This window comes from Paramisgurnus dabryanus, chromosome 23 (assembly GCF_030506205.2).
Source record: "Paramisgurnus dabryanus chromosome 23, PD_genome_1.1, whole genome shotgun sequence".
NCBI classification, from domain to species: domain Eukaryota; kingdom Metazoa; phylum Chordata; class Actinopteri; order Cypriniformes; family Cobitidae; genus Paramisgurnus; species Paramisgurnus dabryanus.
In genome coordinates, this window is record NC_133359.1 from 12,481,610 (window position 1) to 12,504,093 (window position 22,484).

The window sequence follows — 22,484 nt, forward strand, 5'->3', positions numbered from 1 at the left end:
ACTGCTGCTATATAGTTCAGTGGTAGTAGCGCATTGTATTAGAAAATCAAAAGGACATGGGTTCACACATACTGGAATCACACATACTGATAAATGAAATGTGTAATGCACGGTACGTCACTTTGGATAAAAGCATCTGGAAAATGCATTATGCAAATGCTTCATCTGTTTTTTATTTTCCATGCAACTGCAGCAGGAGGGGTCTTAAACTGAAAGGGGTCTCGAGACACGCAAAACCATTCTATTGAAGGTGTGTCCGGCGTCTTGTCCCGAGGTGGGCATTCTTGATCCTGGGGGTCACAGTCCTGCAGAGTTTAGCTGCAGCCCTAACCAAACACACCTGAAAATCCTAATTAAAGTCTTCAGTATTACTTGCAAATTATGTCCAGGTGTGGAGCTAAACTCTGCAGGACTGTGACCCCCAGGATCAAGAATGCCCACCTCGGCACAAGACGCTGGACCCACATTCAATAGTACGGTTTTGCGTGTCTCGAGACCCTCCAGGACCAGCAATGCCTACCCCTGGTTCATGTAGATAACAAGCACGTGGCTCCGTGTTATATCCAACGTTTGGGAGTGAAAACCAACGGAGAGGTACTGATCCATGAATAATCACAACTCCATGTGTGTTTATGTGGGAGCTGATGGAACTTAAGTAGCGTAGACATCATATCTGAAGTGAGGGTCAGCTCAAACACTTAAGCTGTTTATTCTCAGTAGCCGGCGAGCAGCTTCCTGTTGCTGAACACTCTTGTCCAGCTGTTGTACAGCTGAGCGGTCCTACTCAGCGGGAAAGCGCTATCAGCCAAGACTCTCTTGATACACACTGGGAATTCCCACAATTGTTTTGTCCAAAGTCTCTACATCACTGTTTACATGATCAGATCAGTGACCATTGCTTCTTAAAATAGCCTTTCCCAGATCAAATGCAGGATATCGCCATCGTGGCTCCTTGGCAAGTGACTAATTTAGCAAGACAATGGTTTCAAGATTGTAGGCATTTCATGTAACTTGTGACTTGTGTTTGTTTTCCCAATAACATTTTGAATGTTGACCTAGATTTATCGTGTAATTTAAAACAGACAGAGCAATGTGAGACCGTTCATTTTTTGAAAAATTAAAAAACGTATGCGTTTAGTTAGACCATGATGGTACTACTGTCCAAGGCAATAAATGTGCAAATCAATTTTGTTCTTTCAGTGGTAAGGCAATAACAAGTTAAGATGCATATTTCTGCACAGAAACAGACAATCTTAAATAAACCATGATGTCAAAGCGATGTTTGTAACAGAAAACTGTCCCCACAAGTTAGTGCTATTAGACTAAATAGTCACTTTTCTTGATTTAAGTGTCACATTAAAGTGTCAAATAAAAAAATCAAAGCAAATATTCATCCCTAAGCTTATGTAATAAACATGTTTGATGGGGATGGTGAAAAATAAATTAGTGGATTTTGTTGGTTTCTCACGGTCTGTATGAAAGAGCAGTGTTCGTTGACACATGCATGGGATTTTGTCATATTTGCCATTAATAGAGGTGCAGTGATGGCCATGCGTTAAACATTTTGACAAACCCCAGACAACTTTTGAAGAAATAACTGTATAATTTTCCCCTATGCAGTTAATAATTATTGGTAAAATTTTACCTAACAAATAAGTTGTACATATTAACAGAAGTTAATGCGTTAGCTAATACAAATTAATGATGAGCATTAATGATGATATATTAATCTTTGTTAATGTTAGTTAATGAGAAAACAGTAGTTTATTGTGCATAAACTATTAACAGTCTTTTAAAACTATTTTAAAAATAAAATGTGTTTGTAAATATAGAAGTATTTGTTAGTTTAAGTAAACTAATGCATTAAATAATGTTAACTATTGCAAACTTAAAAGTAAAGTGTAAAGTGTTAAAAAATAAAAGTGTTACATCGTAGTTTCAATGTTTTTTATTTAATCATTTCCAGTTTACCCCATCCCATCTTTTCTATCAGAAATAAAAAAATATGCCTGCAAGCCACATTACGGTTCCTCCGATTACAGATCTCTCTGTTTGTGCAAAAAAAAGAGAGGTTATTTTCAACCCAACGTTGGGTCAAAAAGGGACGAACTCAGTCCCTTGGGTTGTAATTTAACCTATGCTGGGTGGTTTTAACCCATTGATGGATCAATTATAAACATTTTCTGGGATAATTTAACCCAGCGCCTGGCCTCGTCCTCCAATGCTGGTTTGAAAATAATTTTTAAAAATTGAAAATAAAATGCATACAGTGATGCCATAGAAGAACCAATTTTGATTGCCAAATTTAAGTTGCTAATTTCTTACACTGTAAAATTTATATTAATATATGTTTTGTTTTACTTTAACTTATCAAATTAAGTTAAACAATTTCAGCTTGTTTATAAATTATGTCAACTATATATTAATCAAAAACTTAAAATAGTAGATCCAATTGAAATTTTAAGCCTTTGATGTCTATACAAATAAATAAAGTCGAAGTATTGCCAATTTGCATGCAGGACTGCAGCATTTTTTTGTCTGAGGAACCATTTTTCACTACAAATGCCCTGTAAAAGTGAAAGTTGGATGTACTTAAACAAATTAATTCAATTGGTAACACTTTTTTTTATTAATCCAACTTCACTGTTCTTTATGGAACCAAAAAAGAACCTTTTAGGAACCTTTTTCTTAAAGTGTACTGTATATGACTTCAATTTAAAGTGAATTACTGTACTGTTACTGTGGTTTACAAACAAAAGATGATTTTTTTTTTACTGTAACAATATCTCTTTGGTGGTATTGATATTGAACATGCAATTTGTCTGTAGCACATTTCCATCATATATTTTTGTATTTGATAGAAAACAATTTTAAAATACTTCAGTTCATTTTTATTGTAAGTACATTTTAAATTTGACCGCTTTTAAAATAATAACATATATTATTAGCAAAGTTTGTTGTTACAAAATGTTTTATTATATATGCTTAATATATTTCACATTATTTTTACCTTTACATTTATGCATTTGGCAAATGCTTTCATCCAAAGCAACTCGCAGTGCATTTACCCTGTAAGTTAAAGTTAGGTCAAATTAAATTACTTAAATTGGTAAATGTTAAGTGTTTTCAACTTAAATTATCTCATTTTAAGTGGAAATATTTTGTGTTATCAATTAAAGTCAATTTGTAAAAAAAAATCACTTTACATTTTTCACTTAAAGTAAGAAAATGTAAGTTTATAAAACTACTTTTCTTTAGGTGTTGTGTTACCAATTGATTTTTTTTCAAGTAGAGCAGGTTTCTCTTTTTACAGTGTAAAGTGATCATTTTACGTTCTCTAGAAATCAAACCAACAATTTTGCACAGCAGCACAATTGCTCTACCAATTGCGGTAATGGGACCAGAAAACAAGTCATGCTGCTTGTTTAATTCAATGGCAGCATTATTAAGCCTCCAAACAACCGTTTCAAATGCACAGCTCATTTATTATTCATTAAGTAATTTAATAGCTAAAGGTCAACAAAGTTCAAACACTCTTTTGCTTTCAGAGAGAGCATTTTGATCTAATGACACAAGTCCTGTTAGCCTAAACATCCTAATTTGTCCTTATATGCTATCAGTGGCTCTACATATAGTGTGCCTGGAGGGTCTGATAACTTTGTATTTTTGAGCATATACCTTTAAAAGATAGGAAAGCTGCTCAACTGTGGCTAATAATATGAAATGAAAGGGCAGTGACTCATAGAGCTGACACATGTGTGAAGTATTTCATAAAACTCTGATTCATACGTTTGCATCGACTAAATTACACTTGTGAGAATCTGAACGATATGACGAAGTTAAAAAAGGACATTAGAAACGTGAAAGCAAGTTGTGACTGAACAAGCTATGCAGTCAGACTGGTGTTGTGAGCACAAAAAAATACTGTCTGAGGAACACTTCAAACTTTAAAGACACGAGCGCCTCTGGGGTGGAAGGTCTATCACCACGTCATGACAGGCTGATGAACCATTTTCAAAAAAGTGCTAAATTCCTTTCATTTCTTTTCAAGCAAGGAAGGATTAGTTTCGCAAAGACAATAACGCTGACATGTAAACCATTCATGGTCAGTATAGTTCACTGAAAAGATTTGCATTTTCTTGCAAACTCAAGTTTTGATTCAAGCTACCAGTTCTGAAGTGCTTTGAAAAGTGGTGCTTGCAAGCTATATATTATGCAGTCCCTATATGTCTGAGAAAAATGTTGGGTGGGACTTAATTGAAAAATGAATATTACGAAAGCTACCAGAAAGAGGTGGTCGGAGGAAAAGAGGCAAGATGTGCTTGATGATGTCAGCGAAAATAGATGCAAGGCCAATTTTGATTTTATACCGGTTATTGTAATTGTATTAATGAAAAGGTGAACAAAACGGTGTGGGTTCGATTCCCTGGGAATCAAAAGGACACAGACTGACGGTCCTTCATTGTACGTCATCTCAAACAGTTAATCTTCATTCCCCTCCATATAGGGCATGGAGTGGTTTGTGAATTCCCAAATGGCATTTAAAACATAATCAGGCATTACCACTACAAAAGAGTCATTGAGCTTTTAATCCAATAACATAAATCAAGCTCTCACATGGACTGAAACTATAATCATATTAAACATCTTGTGTTATCAAATGTCAATGCGATGACAATCTTGTTTCGTGAACGTCTGGAAAGATCTGCAGACTATTTAATGCTCAATTCCTGTGGTTTACGATTCCCGGCCTGCCAGATACCATGTACGTGCGCGACGGATCTCACTTTCCCCACAAATCTTAGCTATGAGCCTCAAACTCTTTATCGTAAGCCTATTTGCCTCAAACTCTGCCAGTCGGGGTTAATGGTTTACACAAAGATGGTTCATTTCCGATTACAATGTCGTGCCAAATTGTTCAACAATTGCAACAAAGTGCCATTTGTTTGCAGTGTGCGCCGCCACTCCTATATCACGTTACAGCGAGCGGTATTGCGACAAGGGTTTGTGGCTGAAACCCGAGGTCTTGACGACAAGCAAAGTGACAGATACAGCCTTTGGGCAGCACGCGAGTCACAGGTGTGTATAGTAACTAACCTTGGACGGCAGATCTTGCAGAAAACCGATCTCTGCGGGCACATCAATACTGCACGTATTAATGCGGTTGCAATCTAACCCTAGCTGTCTGCAGATGCCAGAATGCATAAAAAAGCATTTACGAGATATTTCTGTTGGAATCAGTTTTTATTGAAAAACCCTACACCCGCCACCACTCAATACTTGGGACATTAATTCAAATGAAGAAATAAAGTAGTGAACACTGTAACTCAAAGAGGGGAAAAAACACATCTAATGCAACAAATGAAGTGATCTGTGCACTTTAACTTTTACGGTATTAAACGTCAACTTGATAAGGGTTCCAGCAGAGGGGGAATTTGAAATATTGTCACATTAAAAACAGCAAAGCAAGATTTAAGTTTGATGATTTTGTGGTAACTAACTGGAGAGAGAGCTGAACTCGCAATACCGAACATGAATATAATAAATGATACGTAAAACTGTCTTCAGACTATCAAACTATCAATAAAATAAACAAGATGCAGATGCCGCCAAAAACAAAAGATCACACAGCTCAGGCAATTTGTAGCTGTGTGTGTTATGAAAAACACATCAGTGCATAATACTGCACTGCAAAAATTGACTTGCTTCGTAGTATCTTTGTCTTGTTTTAAGTAAAAACATCAAAAAATTCTTACATCAAAATGCATTTTCTTATTAAGCAAAATTACCCAAGTAAATAAGTGTAGTTTTTAGGCAAAAAAATATTCAAATTTAAGTAAATTTCTGCTTAAAGGAAAACACAATTTTTCAATATTTTACTATGTTCTTACCTCAACTTAGACAAATTAAAACATACTTATCTTTTTTAGTGCACTTTAGCGCCTCATGAATGTGTTAGCATTTAGCTTAGCCCCATTCATTCCTATGGCTCCAAACAGGGATGAATTTAGAAGCCACCAAATACTTCCATGTTTTCCCTATTTAAAGACTGTTACATAGTTACACGAGTAAGTATGGTGGCACAAAATAAAACTTTTGTTTGGAGCCATAAGAATAAATGGGGCTAGGCTAAATACTAACACATTCAAGAAGCGCTGTATAAAGATTAAAATGCACGCATTGATAAAAGATAGGTATGTATTAATAATCTAAGTTGAGGTAAGAACATGGTAAAATATTGAAAAACGGTGGTGTTTTCCTCAACCTATTTTTTTTGCTTCCACTTAAATGTGATATTTTTTTACAAAAAAACTTTTCCTTTTTAAGGTTATTTTGCTTATCAGGAAAATATTTGTACTTAAAACAAGACAAAAATACTAAGAAAGAAAATAATTTTTTTGCAATGTTTTTACTTGATACACTGCAAAAAGTATTTTTAAGAAAAAATTCTTAGTATTTTTGTCTTGTTTCAGTAAAAATTCTTACATTAAGATGCCTTTTCTTGATAAGCAAAACCCAAGAAAATAAGTCTAGTTTTTTTGACCAAAAATATAAAATTTAAGTGATTTTGTGCATAAAACAAGCGAAAAAATCTGCCAATGCGGCAAGCTAATTTTTCTTGAGTTTTTCTTGAATTTTGTGTTTAAAATTTTTTTCAAGATTTTTCTTCTTACCCCATTGGCAGAATTTTTTTGCTTGTGTTATTCACAAAATCACTTATTTGATATTTTTGGTATAAAGACTTATTTTCTTGGTTCGTTTTGCTCATCAAGAAAAAGCATCTTAATTAAAATTTTTTAGGTACTTAAATTTTTTAGATATTTTTACTGAAAATAAGACAAAAACATTAAGATTTGTTTTCCTGAAAATACTTTTTTGCAGTGTATTAAGATGCTTTTTCTTGATGAGCAAAACAACCCAAGAAAATAAATCTAGTTTTTAGACCAAAAATATCAAATGTAAGTGATTTTGTGCATAAAACAAGCAAAAAAAAAAATCTGCGAATGGGGTTAGCAAAAAATCTTGAAAATTTTTCTTGATATTTTTGGTCTAAAAACTAGACTTATTTTCTTGGGTCATTTTGGACATCAAGAAAAAGCATCTTAATTTAAGAATTTTTATATATTTTTACTGAAAACAAGACACAAATACTAAGAAAATGTTTTCTTGAAACAAATTTTCTGCAGTGTGTGCGGGATACCCTTTATTTTTAATATACTGAAAACAAGACAAAAATACTAAGAATTTTTTTTCTTTAAAATATTTTTTGTAGTGAACAAATTACTTTCTTACTTAGTATTTTTGTCTTGTTTTTAGTAGAAATATCTTAAAATTCTTAAATAAAAATGTATTTTCTTGATGAGCAAAATGACCTAAAAAAATACGTCTAGTTTTTACACAAAAACTATACAATTTAAGTAAATTTGTGCTTTAAACAAGCAAAATTATCTGCCAATGGGTGAGAAAATTTTGCTTAAATTGTGCTTAAAAAGTGTTTAAGAAAAAAGAAAACTTAAAGAAATTATTGCTTGTAAATTTACTTAAATTTTATATTTTTTGTCTATAAACTAGAGTTATTTTCTTAGGTCATTTTGCTCATCAAGAAAATACATCTTAATTTAAGAATTTTTAGATATTTCTACTGAAAACAACACAAAAATACTAAGTAAAAAAGTCATTTTTTGCAGTGTTTTTACTTGATACAATAAAAGGGAATAGGTAATACTTCAAGTGGTTTTATTATCTGTAGAGAACGTATGCATTAGTGTTAATAATGTTTTAAATGCACTTCCCCTAAAGGCTTTGAGGGATCGGCGTGCTCTCAGGTAACCTCGTTCTCCTGTGAAGATCTTCAGAGAGGTCACAGGGGAAGATATTTCAGGGCCAGCCTTCAAAAGTAAACGGTAAAACAGCAACATTGTTTGCCACTGTGCTTCAGGCATTCCTGCTGGAGTGCCTGGGCGTTTTAACTTAACAGGAAAGATAAGAATACACCCAACAAGGCTATTCGCCGTTCTTCTGCAGCGCAGTCGAATATTAAAAACAACACGTTAGTAATACCGCCTTAAAAACCAATACAAATGTTAAATGAATCCTTAAACGGTTGACCTACACGGTGTTATTCACATTCAATTATGGTTTTAAATGACGTTTGGATGCTTCATTATAAAAATACTGTTTGATCTTGTGTAAAGGGAAACAGTAAACCATTGAAAGAAAAGACCCTGCTGCCCAAATGAAAGCAAGAGTCTGTTTCTGCATGACCAAGCTGTGAAATCAGATGAGAGCACCAGCGCTATAAAAACCATATGGGACAGCCTGAAGTTAATATTCAATGAAACAACAGAAGCTACACCGACGGGTAGAGGAAGGTGACCATGATCTACATTAAGATGATGTCAGAGGATAGAATTAAACACTGACACCAGTATGTATCGAAATAACACCGACTATGACACGTGAACGAACGGCAGTGAATAATAATGCGAGGAAGCGTGGTGATGTCATGCAAGCGGAAATCAGGCGAGCAGAAGGGACATGCTGTATTAAAACCCAACAGCCCTGTGACGGACCACCCTGTTTAAAAAAAACCAGGCTGGCTTTGATGCTGTAGTCATGTGTGATCATGGGTAATATGCATTTCATAATTTGTTAGTGGTAACATATCATATCAAAGTGGCTAAAACTAATCCAGTGATTCAATACATAGACAATCATAAATAAACGACATGATTACAATAAGATGCAGATGTTGCGCATCCATCATTTTTTCTGTAGGGGTTTACATGAAGCGTACCTAGTATTGTGCTTCGTTAAGCTTGTTTTCCTGTTCAGATCCACAGCTTTACCTAACTAAAGCCATGAAAAATGAGATGTACCCTACAGTGAAAGGAAACAACAAAAGCGCAATGAACATGCATAAACAAGAGGTCGATCTGAAAATGGAAAAGTCTCATTCGCGCTTCAAATAGTTATATAAAAATAGCACGGTGGTTGATAAACAAGGTTAATCAGTGCTTAATATGCGTTCAATCTCCTCTAGTCTCTTCAAGGCAGCGGCCCTTTTCTCTTCTATGTCTTTAATCTCTTTTGTGGATTTGCTCTTAGTCCGCTTGTCAGGCTGGCCCACATCCAGCTTCTTTGATTGACCGTGGCCCTGGCCGTCAATGCTTTCTGCGGGGGAGGATTTCCTCAAATTCTTCTCCTTCCTGGCCCCCTCCCCTGCTCCTGAGGCAACTCCCTGTCCTTCCTCCGCATGCTTGTTGTCTTCACCAGACCCATGGCCTCCCCCTGTCGGCACGATCGGCTCCCCTGCCGCGCTCATGGCGGCCATTTTGTTTCGTACGATGGCGAGGTGACGTTGGATGTACTGTTCGTGCGGCGCCATGGCAAGCGTCTCCATCAGACAGCGCTCGGCGAGCTGGAGTTCTCGTTCCTCGAAGTGCACCACGCAAAGGTTGTGCTTGGCCTGCACGTTGCTGGGGTCCATGTTCAAGATGCGTTCGAAACAAGCTCTGGCGCCATGCGTGTCCTTGCGGTGGTTCATAAGGATGTCGCCTTTGAGAATCAGGCCTTTGACGTGCTCGGGGTGGAAGCGTAGCAGTTCGTCCAGCACCGGGAGAGCGTCCAGTTCGCGCTGCGACTGGGAATAGAGCAGCGCCAGGTTAAACAAAGCGCTGCGGAAGCCGGGCTGCAGGCGAATGGCCTCTCGCATCCAACGCTCGGCTGCTTCGTTTTCGTTAGCGTCCATTGCTAGCATGCCCAGGTTGAAGTAGCCGTTAGCATCGTCAGGCTCCTCTTTTACGTAGGTGAGAAAGCGACGGTTGGCCTCCGGACGAAGTTTTGCTTCGCCTGTTGAAAAAGCAGAAACAATTAAGTGACAAATCAAACCTGATGATACTTATTACAATTCAATTAAACATTAAATTAACGTGCAATTAAATTAATTGGTAATATAGGAATTTCGAAATTATCGAAACAACAAATATGCGCATATTGCAATACATATATCACAATGTTGTGTAATACTTTTATAAGTTAAGTTAAATCAGAATTTAGGCTGATGAATCAGATTAGACCATTTAGCATCGCGCTCAAAAATAATCAAAAAGTTTTGATATCTAAAACTTGACTCTTCTGTAGTTACATCGTGTTAAGGACTTTGCTTGCCGTAACATGGCTGCAGGAGGCACAATGATATTACGCAGCAGCCGAAAATAGTCTCCTTAGTATCTTTTAATAGCAGGGGACTATTTTCGGGCACTGCGTAATATCATTGCGCCTCCTCCAGCCATGTTACAGCAGCAAAGTCCTTGATTATTACGCCACAATGAGAATATAGTTCCTAGCCATATCTACCAAGAAAATCGCAACTTTTAATTTTCTGTCAGTCTTAGTACACGATGTAACTACAGAAGAGTCAAGTTTTAAATAGGAAAACTCTTTGGGTATTTTTGAGCGTAATGCTAAATGGTCTAATCAGATTCAATGGATTATGCTAAGCTATGCTAAAAGTGGTACCGCCAGACCTGGAGATCGGCTAAATGGATTCCAAAACTATAAAAATCAAATATTTTACTCTAGGGGGGCTGGAAAATTAGATTATTTTTTAAAAAAGTGGATTCCAAAACTATAAAAATCAAATATTTTACTCTAGGGGGGCTGGAAAATTAGATTATTTTTTAAAAAAGTGGAGTGTCCCTTTAAAGCATTACATCCAGTGGCGGCCGGTGACGCATCGAAAGGGTTAATGATAAAAAAATACTCAAAAGACTAAATGAACTAAACTCTGATTACACAAGATTAAACGAGTATCTGGCAAACGCGAGGGTCTCTTTTATCATAAACCCCTTCGAGGAGTCTGCAGCAGGCACGTATTTTGACATGACGCGTGATGCTCATAGGTTCACATGACGCACCAAAAACATATTTTGACATGACATGGGCTAAAAACATGTTTTAATTAAGCTTTCCATCGTGCACACTCTCAAAAGAAGTCAGCGGCCACCACTGATTATATCGCATTTTCTTTAATATCGTGCAGCCCTAGTGGAGCGGAAAGGAAACAAAGATAAATGAGATTAAATTTGATGTCGCAAGCTGGTTTTAAACCGTGCCGTCCACATGAGCACCACACTGCAAAGTGTTTTGTAGAACCAGACTAGCAGGGGTGGGGAAAAACACCTAAAACGCACCGGGTAGATACAAACTCTGTCATTTCCAACTGTTAAACACAGCCTTAGACGAAAATAGTACATCTCTGATTGACATAAATAGAGAAACTAAATAAACTGCTCAGTAAAGGTATTTGCACTGAATTGGCACCTTGTCCAAATAATAAACACTTCTTTAGAAGAATGCCTGACATTTTTATTACTTGCATTTTGATTACTTGGCTTTGTTGCAAGATCTGCGTTATTCGTCCTGTGTTGCAACGATAAGGTCAGAGGCAGGGTAAGGAGTGTCGTCATTTCATCACCGGGGAAAGAAGTTATATTCACACTGACGTATTAGGCAAACTTGCTTTGGGCAAAACCAAACCAATTGAAAGAATAACAGCGGTGTCAAGCGGGCCTGTGAATTGATCACGACATGCTTCCTCGGTCACATGATTAAACAGCAGCCCTAAAACCAAGAGTAAACAGGGCCGTTGTATTCGCATTATTTGCATTGCGGCAGCGTAGGTGTGTTAATCTCAGGCAAATGACAAACTGATTTCAGCTAAAGCTTAGCTCATACCGCACGAACCCATCAGTCTTTCCAGCCTTTCAAAGCTGAGAGTGAAAAAGCGACATTAAACTCAGGGTTAGGGTCAATGAGTCACTTGATTTAAAGTTATTGCTGTTGGATCAACCCCTAACATTTACAGGTTCGAGAGCATCACTGAATCAGGCAAGAGGTTACTGCCTTAACATTGAGTGTCACGCACAGAACCCATAAATTTACAACCTGGTTTAAAGGAAAACACCACCGTTTTTCAATATTTTACTATGTTCTTACCTCAACTTAGATGAATTAATACATCCCTATCTTTTTTAATGCATACACTTCATCTTTGGACAGCGTGTCGTGAATGTGTTAGCATTTAGCCTAGCCCCATTCATTCCTTAGGATCCAAACAGGGATGAATTTAGAAGCCACCAAAGACTTCCATGTTTTCCCTATTTAAAGACTGTTACATGAGTAGTTACACGAGTAAGTATGGTTGTACAAAATAAAACTTTGGTTTGGAGCCATATGAATGAATGGGGCTAGGCTAAATGCTAACACATCCACGACACGCTGTACCAAGATTAAAAGTGCATGCATTAAAAAAAGATAGCTATGTATTAATTCATCTAAGTTGAGGTAAGAACATAGTAAAATATTGAAAAACTGTGGTGTTTTCCTTTAAGGTCTTGACCTCATATGAGTCAAAAGCTGCAGCCACCGCATTGCTTCAGGCATTTGACTGCAAATCAAGAATCAGAAAGGAAGTTTAATATTTTGCAACTTTATTTGAACGTCTTATTTTCCCACACACCTGACTCTTGCATGAGAAGTGCCGAGTTAAATAAAGCCAGCTTGTGGTATGGATTCAGATCCAGGGCACGGTTGAAGTTTCTCAGAGCTTCTGAGGGATCTTTCATCTCGATATTAACTATGGCCAGGTTGTACCAGAGGTCCGCGTTGTTATGGTCCAACTCCAGTGCTCTTAGGTAGGCGTCCTTCGCTTCACTTGGCTTGTTCATTTTCAACAGCAGCTCCCCTCTGAGTATGAGAAAGGGAAGACATTTTTTAAATATCTCTAACAGGACATTTTGAAAATCTAAGACATATGTATAACAAGAAAGAGTTTTTTCGGAGGGGTATTTTCTAAGAAAATAGTTCGAGAAATACGTAGGTATGCATTTGATTTTTTTCTCTCGCAGTGTGGCTAAGAAGAAAAAAAAACTAGATGTTCATGAGAACCGTGGCATTCCAGAAAATCCACTTTTAAGAGCCTATCAGATCAACATTTCATTAACAGGATGAGACATGCAGAAAGAAATCACAGTTTGAAGACAAAATCAATTTTCACTTGATGCAAAATGTAAGAAAAACATCTTTCACATCTGCATGGCATTTGATTTCACTTCATATCTATGAGAAATATTTTCCTATAGATACCAAATAAGTCCAAAGAGTTAAGGCGAGACATATTTACTTGACATATATGCATAAGTTGAATGTTATCCAGCAAGTGCAAAAGCATACATTTCTTTCAATGCAATAATTTAGGCGTTTTGATTTACGACTTTTATTAACCTTATCAAAGCCAACATACTGTCTCAAAACACGACTGATCACTTATTTGGTTTAGTTTGGCCCCGATCACTAAGCATGCAAGTATACAGCTGCATTCTTGACACGGTCACCAAAAACGTTTACTTGCCGACTTATGTAAGCTTGCTTGAAGTCGGGTCTCATGCTGATGGCTTGCCTATAGAGCTGGTCCGCTTCCTCCAGACGAGAATCGTTGGTCCGAATCAGGTTTGCCAGGTTAATGTAGACGTTCAAATGATTGGGAGCCACTCGTGTTGCATACTTCTTTCCTGGAATGATCTGGCGAGGTGTTTCGGAAAGATTAGCATCAACACATTTGAGGCTTAAAGCACATTATATTTGCATACCTTTTGACGCATTGTGCGGTAATAATATTTTCAATGTGTTTCTTCCATGTGTTTTCTACGAAAAATATGGACCCATGGGCAGTTCAAAGGCCACTGGCGATGTATTTGAAACAGACATGCCAGTTTTAGGCCATGACAATAAATCAATAGTTCAGAACAGTTTAAAAGTATGTGCAAGTGTGTTGCCAATATCTTGTAAGTGTTTTTTATAAGTATCCTATCAAGTGGTTAAATGATGCATAACTTGAAACCTTGAGATGTTTTAATAGGCTCATCATCCATATGGGTTTACATATCTGATCATATGGTTTCAATTTTCCTCATCGGCATTTTAGCTTTTAGTAGGATAAGAAGACAGACACAGAATTGGGCTGATATATGATGCAGACCAGATTCCAACTTTCTTGGAACTTTCACTTGGAAAACACCAGGTGAGTTTTGCAACATTCACGTAGAGATAGTGATATCTCAACGGAAGATAAACCAACCATGCAGACAATGGCTTTGAAAAATGGTAACATCATTGCATAAGTACTTTGTAGTATATACTATAAGTGTCGTTGGTGCTATAGTATGTAAGGTGAGCAGGAACACTTGAAGATAAAACGGATATCTACTAGAGATATATAGTCGTAATACAATAATCGTATCGGTCGATAAAAGCAAATTTTCACACTATTGGCCGATAGCTTAAGAAACAGCTGATAGTCATGTCCAATATATCCTGTCAATCAAAATAGAACAGGAAATTTTGAGCTGTATGTATAGAAAATGTTTAAAAAAATTACTACACTGCAAAAAAAAATTAAGAAAAAAATTCTTAGTATTTTTGTCTGGTTTTCAGTAAAAATATCTAAAAATTCTTAAAGTAAGATGCTTTTTCTTGATGAGCAAAACAACCCAAGAAAATAAATCCAAAAATATCAAATTTTAGTGATTTTGTGCATAAAACAAGCAAAAAAATGGGGTAAGCAAAAAAAAACATTTTTTCTTAGCTTAACACATTGGCAAATTTTTTTACTTGTTTTAAGCACAAAATCACTTAAATTTTATATTTTTGTTCTAAAAACTAGACTTATTTTCTTGGATTGGCTTGCCCATCAAGAAAAAGCATCTTCATTTAAGAATTTTTAGATATTTTTACTGAAAACCAGACAAAAATACAAATAATTTTTTTTCTTGAAAATCATTTTCTTACTTAGTATTTTTGTCTTGTTTTCAGTAAAAATATAAAAAAATCTTAAATTAAGATGCTTTTTCTTGATGAGCAAAACAACCGAAAATAAATCTAGTTTTTCAGACCAAAAATATCAAATTTAAGTGATTTTGTGTCCCACCCCATTAGCAGATATGTTTGCTTGTTTTAAGCAACCATTCAATTAAATTTAGACTTATTTGCTTAGGTCATTTTGCTCTTCAAGAAAATAGATTTTTATTTAAGAATTTTTAGATATTTCTACTAAAAATAAGACATAAATACGCAAGTCGTACGCTGCAAAAAATGACTTTTTTATATTAGTATTTTTGTCTTGTTTTCAGTACAAATATCTAAAAATTCTTAAATCAAGATGTTTTTTCTTGATGAGCAAAATGACATAAGAAAAAAAGTGGTTTTAGACAAAATTTATCAAATTTTAGTGAATTTGTGGATAAAACAAGCAAAAAAAATCTGCCAATGGGGTAAGCTAATTTTTCGTGATTTTTTGCTTACCCATTGGCAGATTGTTTGCTTGTTTAATCCACATTCACTTAAATTTGATATTTTTTTCTTAAAACTACACTTCTTCACATTTTCTTAGGTTATTTTGCTAATCAAGAAAATGCATCTTGACTTGAGAATTTTTAGATATTTGTGCATAAAACAAGACAAAAATACTAACTACTGTAAGTAAGCAAGTCATTTTGCAGTGAAGGCAGATATCAGATATACAAAAATTTTATATCAGTGCATCTTTAGTTTCTACCATAACACTAGATGACAAATCAAATTTGACCTTAACTGACATCTCTTACAGATAAAAAATAAACTGGAAAGCATGTGACAGATTATATACTGTATCTAATAATCTACTTTGAAACATGCATTTAAAATGTATCAAATGTATCTACCCTAATATACAAATCAATGCTGTTATGATGGTGAGTTTGAGTTTTCTTCAACTGTGCTAAATAAAGAAAAAAAAGCTTTAGGAAGATCTCAAAAGTAAAATTGGATAAGGCTTTGATACCAATCTAAATGTCACAATTCTCTAGTAGGTGTTGATAGGGGCATTCCATACCTGTGGCATGAGTGATTTCGCAATCAGATACGCCTCTTCTGCTTCCTTGGATCTGTTTAGATTCTTGTAGGTTCTCCCGACGTTCATGTGGGCACCGATGTCATCTTGAAAAAGAGGAAAAGTTAAGTATTTAGTTTTAAAGTAAATACAAAAATTATTTTGTAGCTCGAATTACAGAATTGTTGAAAATTTCGATAAACGCAACCGATTTTATCATTAGGATATCAAAATGAACAGGCTTATCAGCTTTTTAAAGGGAAAAATACTTTCTGTATCTTTGCACACATTTTTCTTAGTCTTGGCAAGAAGTGAAAAAAAAAATTATATCCACCTTATTTTTGACGTAAATGTAGGGGCCGCTATCTTTGAGCTGCTTTGTTTACAACATCCGGTGAGCCACTCCAGCTAATGACAGTCATATTGCTAGGGACACGAGTGTGCCGTTTTGACTGGCTTTTTAATGTTTATTATGAAATCCATAAATTGTGCAGTTAGGGGTTTGCCATAATAGTTGGTACAAACGCAGTAAATCTCTACAAAAAAACATTTGTTTTAACCATAATCCACACACAAGAGCAGAATGTGTATGTGGCGCACGTGCACCCATTATCTGTACACATCCATCACTGCCAGTGAACAATAAATACAATAATTGTTCAAAAACAACTAATATTATGCTGATAAAAATATACTGGTTTGCTACTATATATTATTACAGAAATGCGATTACAGTACAGAATAATATATGCGCCATAAAATGCTTATTAGTTAATGTTTACAGTGTTTCCTCTAGGATTTTTTTCCAGCTGTGGCGGCAGGGGGCGCCCATGAAGATTATAAATGTACATAATTTTTTTTAAATGTAGAATATAGGCTACAGTAAACTAACATGTATTTTTTTTATAATTTTCATGCTGTCATTTACTTTTCCTTATATTTATAGCATATTGCTTTTCTATGTTTGATCTAAACTATATTTTCTTAAAAAAACGTTACATAGCTACATACGTAGTACGGATATTTCATTGTAGTTTTAATTTAGTGTGCATTGCAAGTTCGTGCTCGTGTTTATCACTGCATCCGCAGTGATTGACCGAACACCCGACCAGATATCCGATCAGGGGCAATTTTATTCCACACCCAACCCGTTTGACATAAATACCCCGACCCGGTCACACCCCAAATCGTGCAGTAAAATATAAACTTTTAACAGTCTTCAGAGAGATCTTAAACACAAATAAGCACGGGGCCATTTAAAAACGAGTCGAATTTTGGTCTTGGATGTTAGACCTGCATTTTACTCTTGTCTATTGAGTCCCGACCTGCATCTACAACGCAAATGAGATTTCGTTTGCTGTATCCCTTCTATCCACAACCGCAGGCGTGGCGGGGATGTTTTAGGCGTGGCGGGCCACCGGAAACACTGTGTTTATAATTGTTCATAATGTGTTTGCACATACTTTTGTTATGTTTTAAATAAAAAAAACATTTTAAATAAACAAAAAATTTCATAAGCTCATGTCTTATCTACTGCATAATAATATTTTCACAAATTGAAAACAATACTGAATACATGTAATAGTTTAATATGTTTATTATGGTTTGTTCAAATATGTTAAATGAGAAAGATGCTGCTGCTGACTGTCGGATTGCGTGAAGCTTGATGTGTCGCCTTAAAAACTCAAACCAACCGATTAAAAATTGTGACATTTTGGGACAGTTGTGACATTTAAAACCATCGCCTGAAAATGTTAAAAACACAAAGTCTTGGTATATTCCATGTACAAACACTAGACTGACTGTCCCACTGTAGAGATACTTGTATACCCCTGTGCTAATACTGTGGGTTCACACCAGACACTTTTGAGGAATCAAATTCACGCATAGTTGAATGCTTGAACATTTTGAGTGTACTCGCTTCATTTGCGCGTGAAAGCCGCGTGTGAAATTCTAGTCAGAGACATTCATGTAGAATTTCGCGTCATGAGGGGGGCTTTTGCTACTCTGCTCGCTTCCTGTAACCACATCACTACTAGAGCAAGCTCCAGCTCGTTTTTCAGTTTTTTTACTGGTTCATACATGGCAAATGTAGTAAATATTTACCATAACCGTTTAAATCCTGTTTTATGCATGCTCCCACCTTACTGTTTTCCACCGGCCAACTATTGTAACAAACGTCTCGCACAAAGAAGGGAAATATTTCACATCACTTACTTCCGTGTTCGAAAATAAGGTGGATACTCTATGTTTGGATCATGTGGGGTCGTGTGGCATACCTTCATCTTAAAAGACGATGAAAAATAAGTAACATTAAAGAAAAAATATGGGTGGTGAATTCGGATCGTATTGGCTCACCACTAATATATAAAGATATTGCTCTAAACATAAATCTGAATGTGATAATGTTTTAGCACGGTTATGAAACACACAATAACCATTTTTGACAGCTGAAAAATGGAAGACACATTAGGGACACGAAAACGGAGGGAAAGTCTAGGAAAGAGGAAAACCACCTCTTGTGAAAGCACCCCTTTACAACCTTTAAAACCTTGCTAACCGCATAAACTAACAATGGGGGGGCTAACCATCAGCGCCGTACAGTAGATTTTCATGTGTGAAACTGATAACACTACAAGCATTCTCTAAGAACCATCTGACCGCAATCGAGTGGCAATGAGGGTTTGTTTTGAGAAGCAAACTGACGCATAAAGATAACCAACACAGGATTTCCTCAAACTTTAATGTGTTTACGGAGTTAATCTCGGAAAAACACATCTTGGGTGGTGAATCTCTCAAGTCACGTCAACTCAATGAGCCAACACACTTTAAACATAAAGTCAAGAGTCTAATGATTTTGGCAGCCATAGCGTTCTTCCTCGCAGGTATGCGCATACAAAACCAAATTTCTCACTTAAATCTTAAATACACATATTCTCAACACACTGTGGTGCGAAAATAGTTGTATAAGCCAATGTTTTCATACAGTCCCAAGAAATGCTTCATAAACCACTTCTTGTAAGCAAAGCCAAAATTTGAAATCATCCTTACTGACATGTCTGCAAAGTTACAGTATTAAGGCTGATTTTCCCACACCTCCCTAAAGCAACTGGGAACGGTCAGTTTGGTTTCAAATAAGCTCTGTATTAACTTTTACTGACTGTATTTTTTTTAAAGAAATGAAGGAAACGTTACAAATTAACATAGTTTTTTCTTACAACATCATATTCAGACAAATTAAAACTTGTCAATTTTTTACTCGCCCTCATGTCTGAGACTGACTTACCGTTTCATCAAAACATTCACTTTTCCATGGAAGTCATACAGGTTTTAAATGACGTGTGTCTGAGTAACAAAGACATGTACCTGGTTGTACTCTCGTGGCCTGAAGAAAGTATCTCAAAGCTCTGTCATAATTGTTCTGATTCTCCAGTGCGTGTCCGACGTTATTCCAGAGTTTGGCATTGTTTTTATTCACCTGAAGTGAAATGTTACAGGCACGTCAGGCTGACATTACGAATCACATATAGCACACATTATTTTCATTGCATTCTTGTTAATATCTCGATGTCTACTACTTTAATGTAGATCATTTGTTTTTCTATTGAGTAATAATAATAATAATCTCAGAATCAGTCATGCAATACAAATGAAATGTTGGCCAGATAGGCGCTTGTACAAGATGGAAGCATTCATACTTTTAGTGCAGATGTAAAAAGCGTATATTCAGACTCCCAATCCCAGTTTCTGTTAAAGGTCTTCACCGCATGTGTTGTTAAAAGAACTCCCACGAGCAACCAAGACATTTTTTTCAGGCCCCTGCTGGAAAGCCACAAAAATTGAAAACATGTAAGTTACAGTAAACTGTTCTGATGGAAAGCATGAGTCACAATTGTCCACCACATCGGTTTAATAGGGTAAAATTAATTAAAGTGCCAGACAGATCCAGTAGTGAAAATTACCTGTATTGTAGTTTGTCATGTTCAGTAGTTAAACCAAAAAGTGCACGAAAAATCAAGTTATTGGCTAATTTAAACCGCGTTTTCGAGCCATACTATTTTCAAATCTCCCACCTGTTGTCTGTCTACGTATGAATGCAAAACACTTTGCATAATCTCCGCCTACAGTCTTGCCCGCGAGAAACGAAAACCCTGACCTGCCCACAGACACTTCCCCTTGTTAGTATGGTAACATCATGTCGGTGTCACCGTGTTTTGAGCTGTAAAGGCAAGTTTGTGTTGTTTTCACTTTCAAAGGATGAAAATGTGAAGAATCAGTGGTTAAAATTACTTTTTCAAGGTGGGAATTGCTAAACTTTTGGCCATGAAGGATGGTTCAGTAACCACTTTATTTGAAACAAAGTCTTCTTACCACAACCTGTAATGACGTTTTTTATTACTTGGACTAAAGTGCATCTATTTCATTGTTAAAAACAACATTATTTTGTGTATTTGATATAATACAATATGTTTGCGTGGTATATGGTTAAAAAAACTCATTTTTTTCACATACCGTACATTTTTGTAGCTCCAGATATTCCTGTCTTTCTGAAATGCACTGATTTTGTACAAAACTCATCGATTTAAAAAGCGCTGTGTCCCTGATTGGCCAGCTAATCTGTACTTTGTAAATGGCCTGAATACCTCTGACGTCAGCTGGAAATGTGATTCTCCTTACCGTGTTTGAAAGATTCGCTACCAATGCAATGCTTACAGAAGTTAACTTACAGGCTGTGAGTTTGAAGCGGGAGGAATTATGATAATGTCGGTCTTGTCTACATCTCCAATCCCATGAAGTAAACTGTTGCCTACAATCTGTGTGTTTGTTGTAGTCCAAGAAAAGAGATTTACGTTGGAGACGATAACGCGTGTCATCATTTACTTTGGGGTTTGTACCTTTTGCAAATTGTTAACATGTACTAACACACTTACACACCAAAGGAAATGTAAAAATGTGAATCGGACAATAGGTGTCCTTTAATGATGAATGATGTGTATTGATGTCGGTTTTCAAACCTTTAATGTCTTGTCAGTAATTCATGTTAGTACTAGGTCAATGCATGTTGCACTATTGATGGACTGTGGGGAGAGTCGGTGCAGGCAGACTGAATCTTTGCACAAATTGTTTGGGGATCTCTGAGAATGGGGTAATATTACATTTATATTCTGAGAAAATGACAATGTTTTTTGACCTTGCATGCATTTAAACCTGTTGTTGGGGACTCCTTAACAATGTTAGGAAGCTTAGAAATCGGACCTGACTGGCACTTTAAATTAAAAATTCTACAATGAACACAGTTATACAAAAAAAAGTTTTAGAGTCATTTTTTGGTTCAGCCAGAATATTTGTTTCAATACACCACCAATTATTATAATTATAATGCCAGTTGCTGTAGCTTAACAAGTCAAGCATTGCGTTGACAGCACAAAAGATCATGAGATTCATTCCTGGCTTCACATATACTGATAAAATTCCTGGCAATGCACTGTAAGACTCTTTGGATAAAAGCGCTTGCCAAAGGCAAATTAATTTGCCAAATGCCAAACGTAATTACTAATCAAACTCTATGCAATTACATAAATATGTAATATTACATTAACCAAAATATGAAACGATTGATACAGCAAGGAAGTTTACCCTTTTTGGGACAAAATTTTAAATCCATGGGCCACCAGCAGACAGAATCCCATGCTCGGCACATAAAGAACCCTTTCGGCCACAACAAAGCCCACAGGGAAAAACAGGTTGGATGCTGGGATGAATGGAAGGGCGATAAGAGACAGGGCCTAAAGGAGATAAAAAAAAGAAATGAATGTCTCCTCTTTGGATCCTCCAGTTAGTCACAGTCAAAAAAAACTTTTGCTTAAAAAGAATGTGAAAATAACATCTACAAAGATTGCATTTCCTATGAACTAGATTCTTTCGCAATCTTAAATGGCTTTGGGAAACATTTTTCATGGGTTATTCATATAACTTCTTTTAATGTTCGGGAATAACACAGTAAAAACAGTCCATCCAAAGGTAAACATCACACAAAAGGCACAATTTATTTATAGATTGTTTGTACACATAAAAAAGAATTCTTAGCATTTTTGTCTTGTTTTCAGTAAAAATATCTAAAAATTCTTAAATTAAGATGCTTTTTCTTGATGAGCAAACTGACCCAAGAAAATAAGTCTAGTTTCTAGACCAAAATATCAAATTTAAGTGATTTTGTGCATAAAACAATCAAAAAAAAATCTGCCAATGGGGTAAGCAAAAAATCTTGAACATTTTTCTTAAACACTAAATTCAAGAAAAAATTGCTTACCCCAATGGCAGATTTTTTGCTTGTTTTATGCCAAAAATCACTTAAATTTGATATTTTTGGTCTAAAAACTAGACTTATTTTCTTGGGTCATTTTGCTCATCAAGAAAAAGCATCTTAATTTAAATTTTTTTAGATATTTTTACTGAATATTTTTATTTTGAAAATAATTTTTTTGCAGTGTAAGGAATTCAATCCTATTTCTTATCCACTAGCTTTCATTTATCAAGGCAGATAAAGGTGGGACCT

At 35.8% G+C, this 22,484-nt stretch overlaps 1 protein-coding gene across 2 annotated transcripts in view; it reads right to left on the minus strand.

Annotated features, from left to right (window-relative positions):
- Positions 1-7,720: 7,720 nt before the first annotated feature.
- tmtc3 (transmembrane O-mannosyltransferase targeting cadherins 3) overlaps positions 7,721-22,484 on the minus strand; it is a 38,483-nt gene continuing 23,719 nt past the window's right edge. The window contains exons 8-14 of one of the 2 annotated variants that reach the window (XM_065291777.2): positions 21,566-21,714; positions 19,627-19,747; positions 19,295-19,406; positions 15,932-16,035; positions 13,415-13,584; positions 12,524-12,750; positions 7,721-9,852 (exon numbers count right to left, since the gene is read on the minus strand). In XM_065291777.2, coding sequence (XP_065147849.1) covers positions 9,008-9,852; positions 12,524-12,750; positions 13,415-13,584; positions 15,932-16,035; positions 19,295-19,406; positions 19,627-19,747; positions 21,566-21,714 — 1,728 coding nt within the window. In that variant the 3' untranslated portion in view covers positions 7,721-9,007. Of the gene's footprint in view, positions 9,853-12,523; positions 12,751-13,414; positions 13,585-15,931; positions 16,036-19,294; positions 19,407-19,626; positions 19,751-21,565; positions 21,715-22,484 lie in introns of both variants that reach the window. The other variant, XM_065291776.2, reaches the window with a different exon arrangement.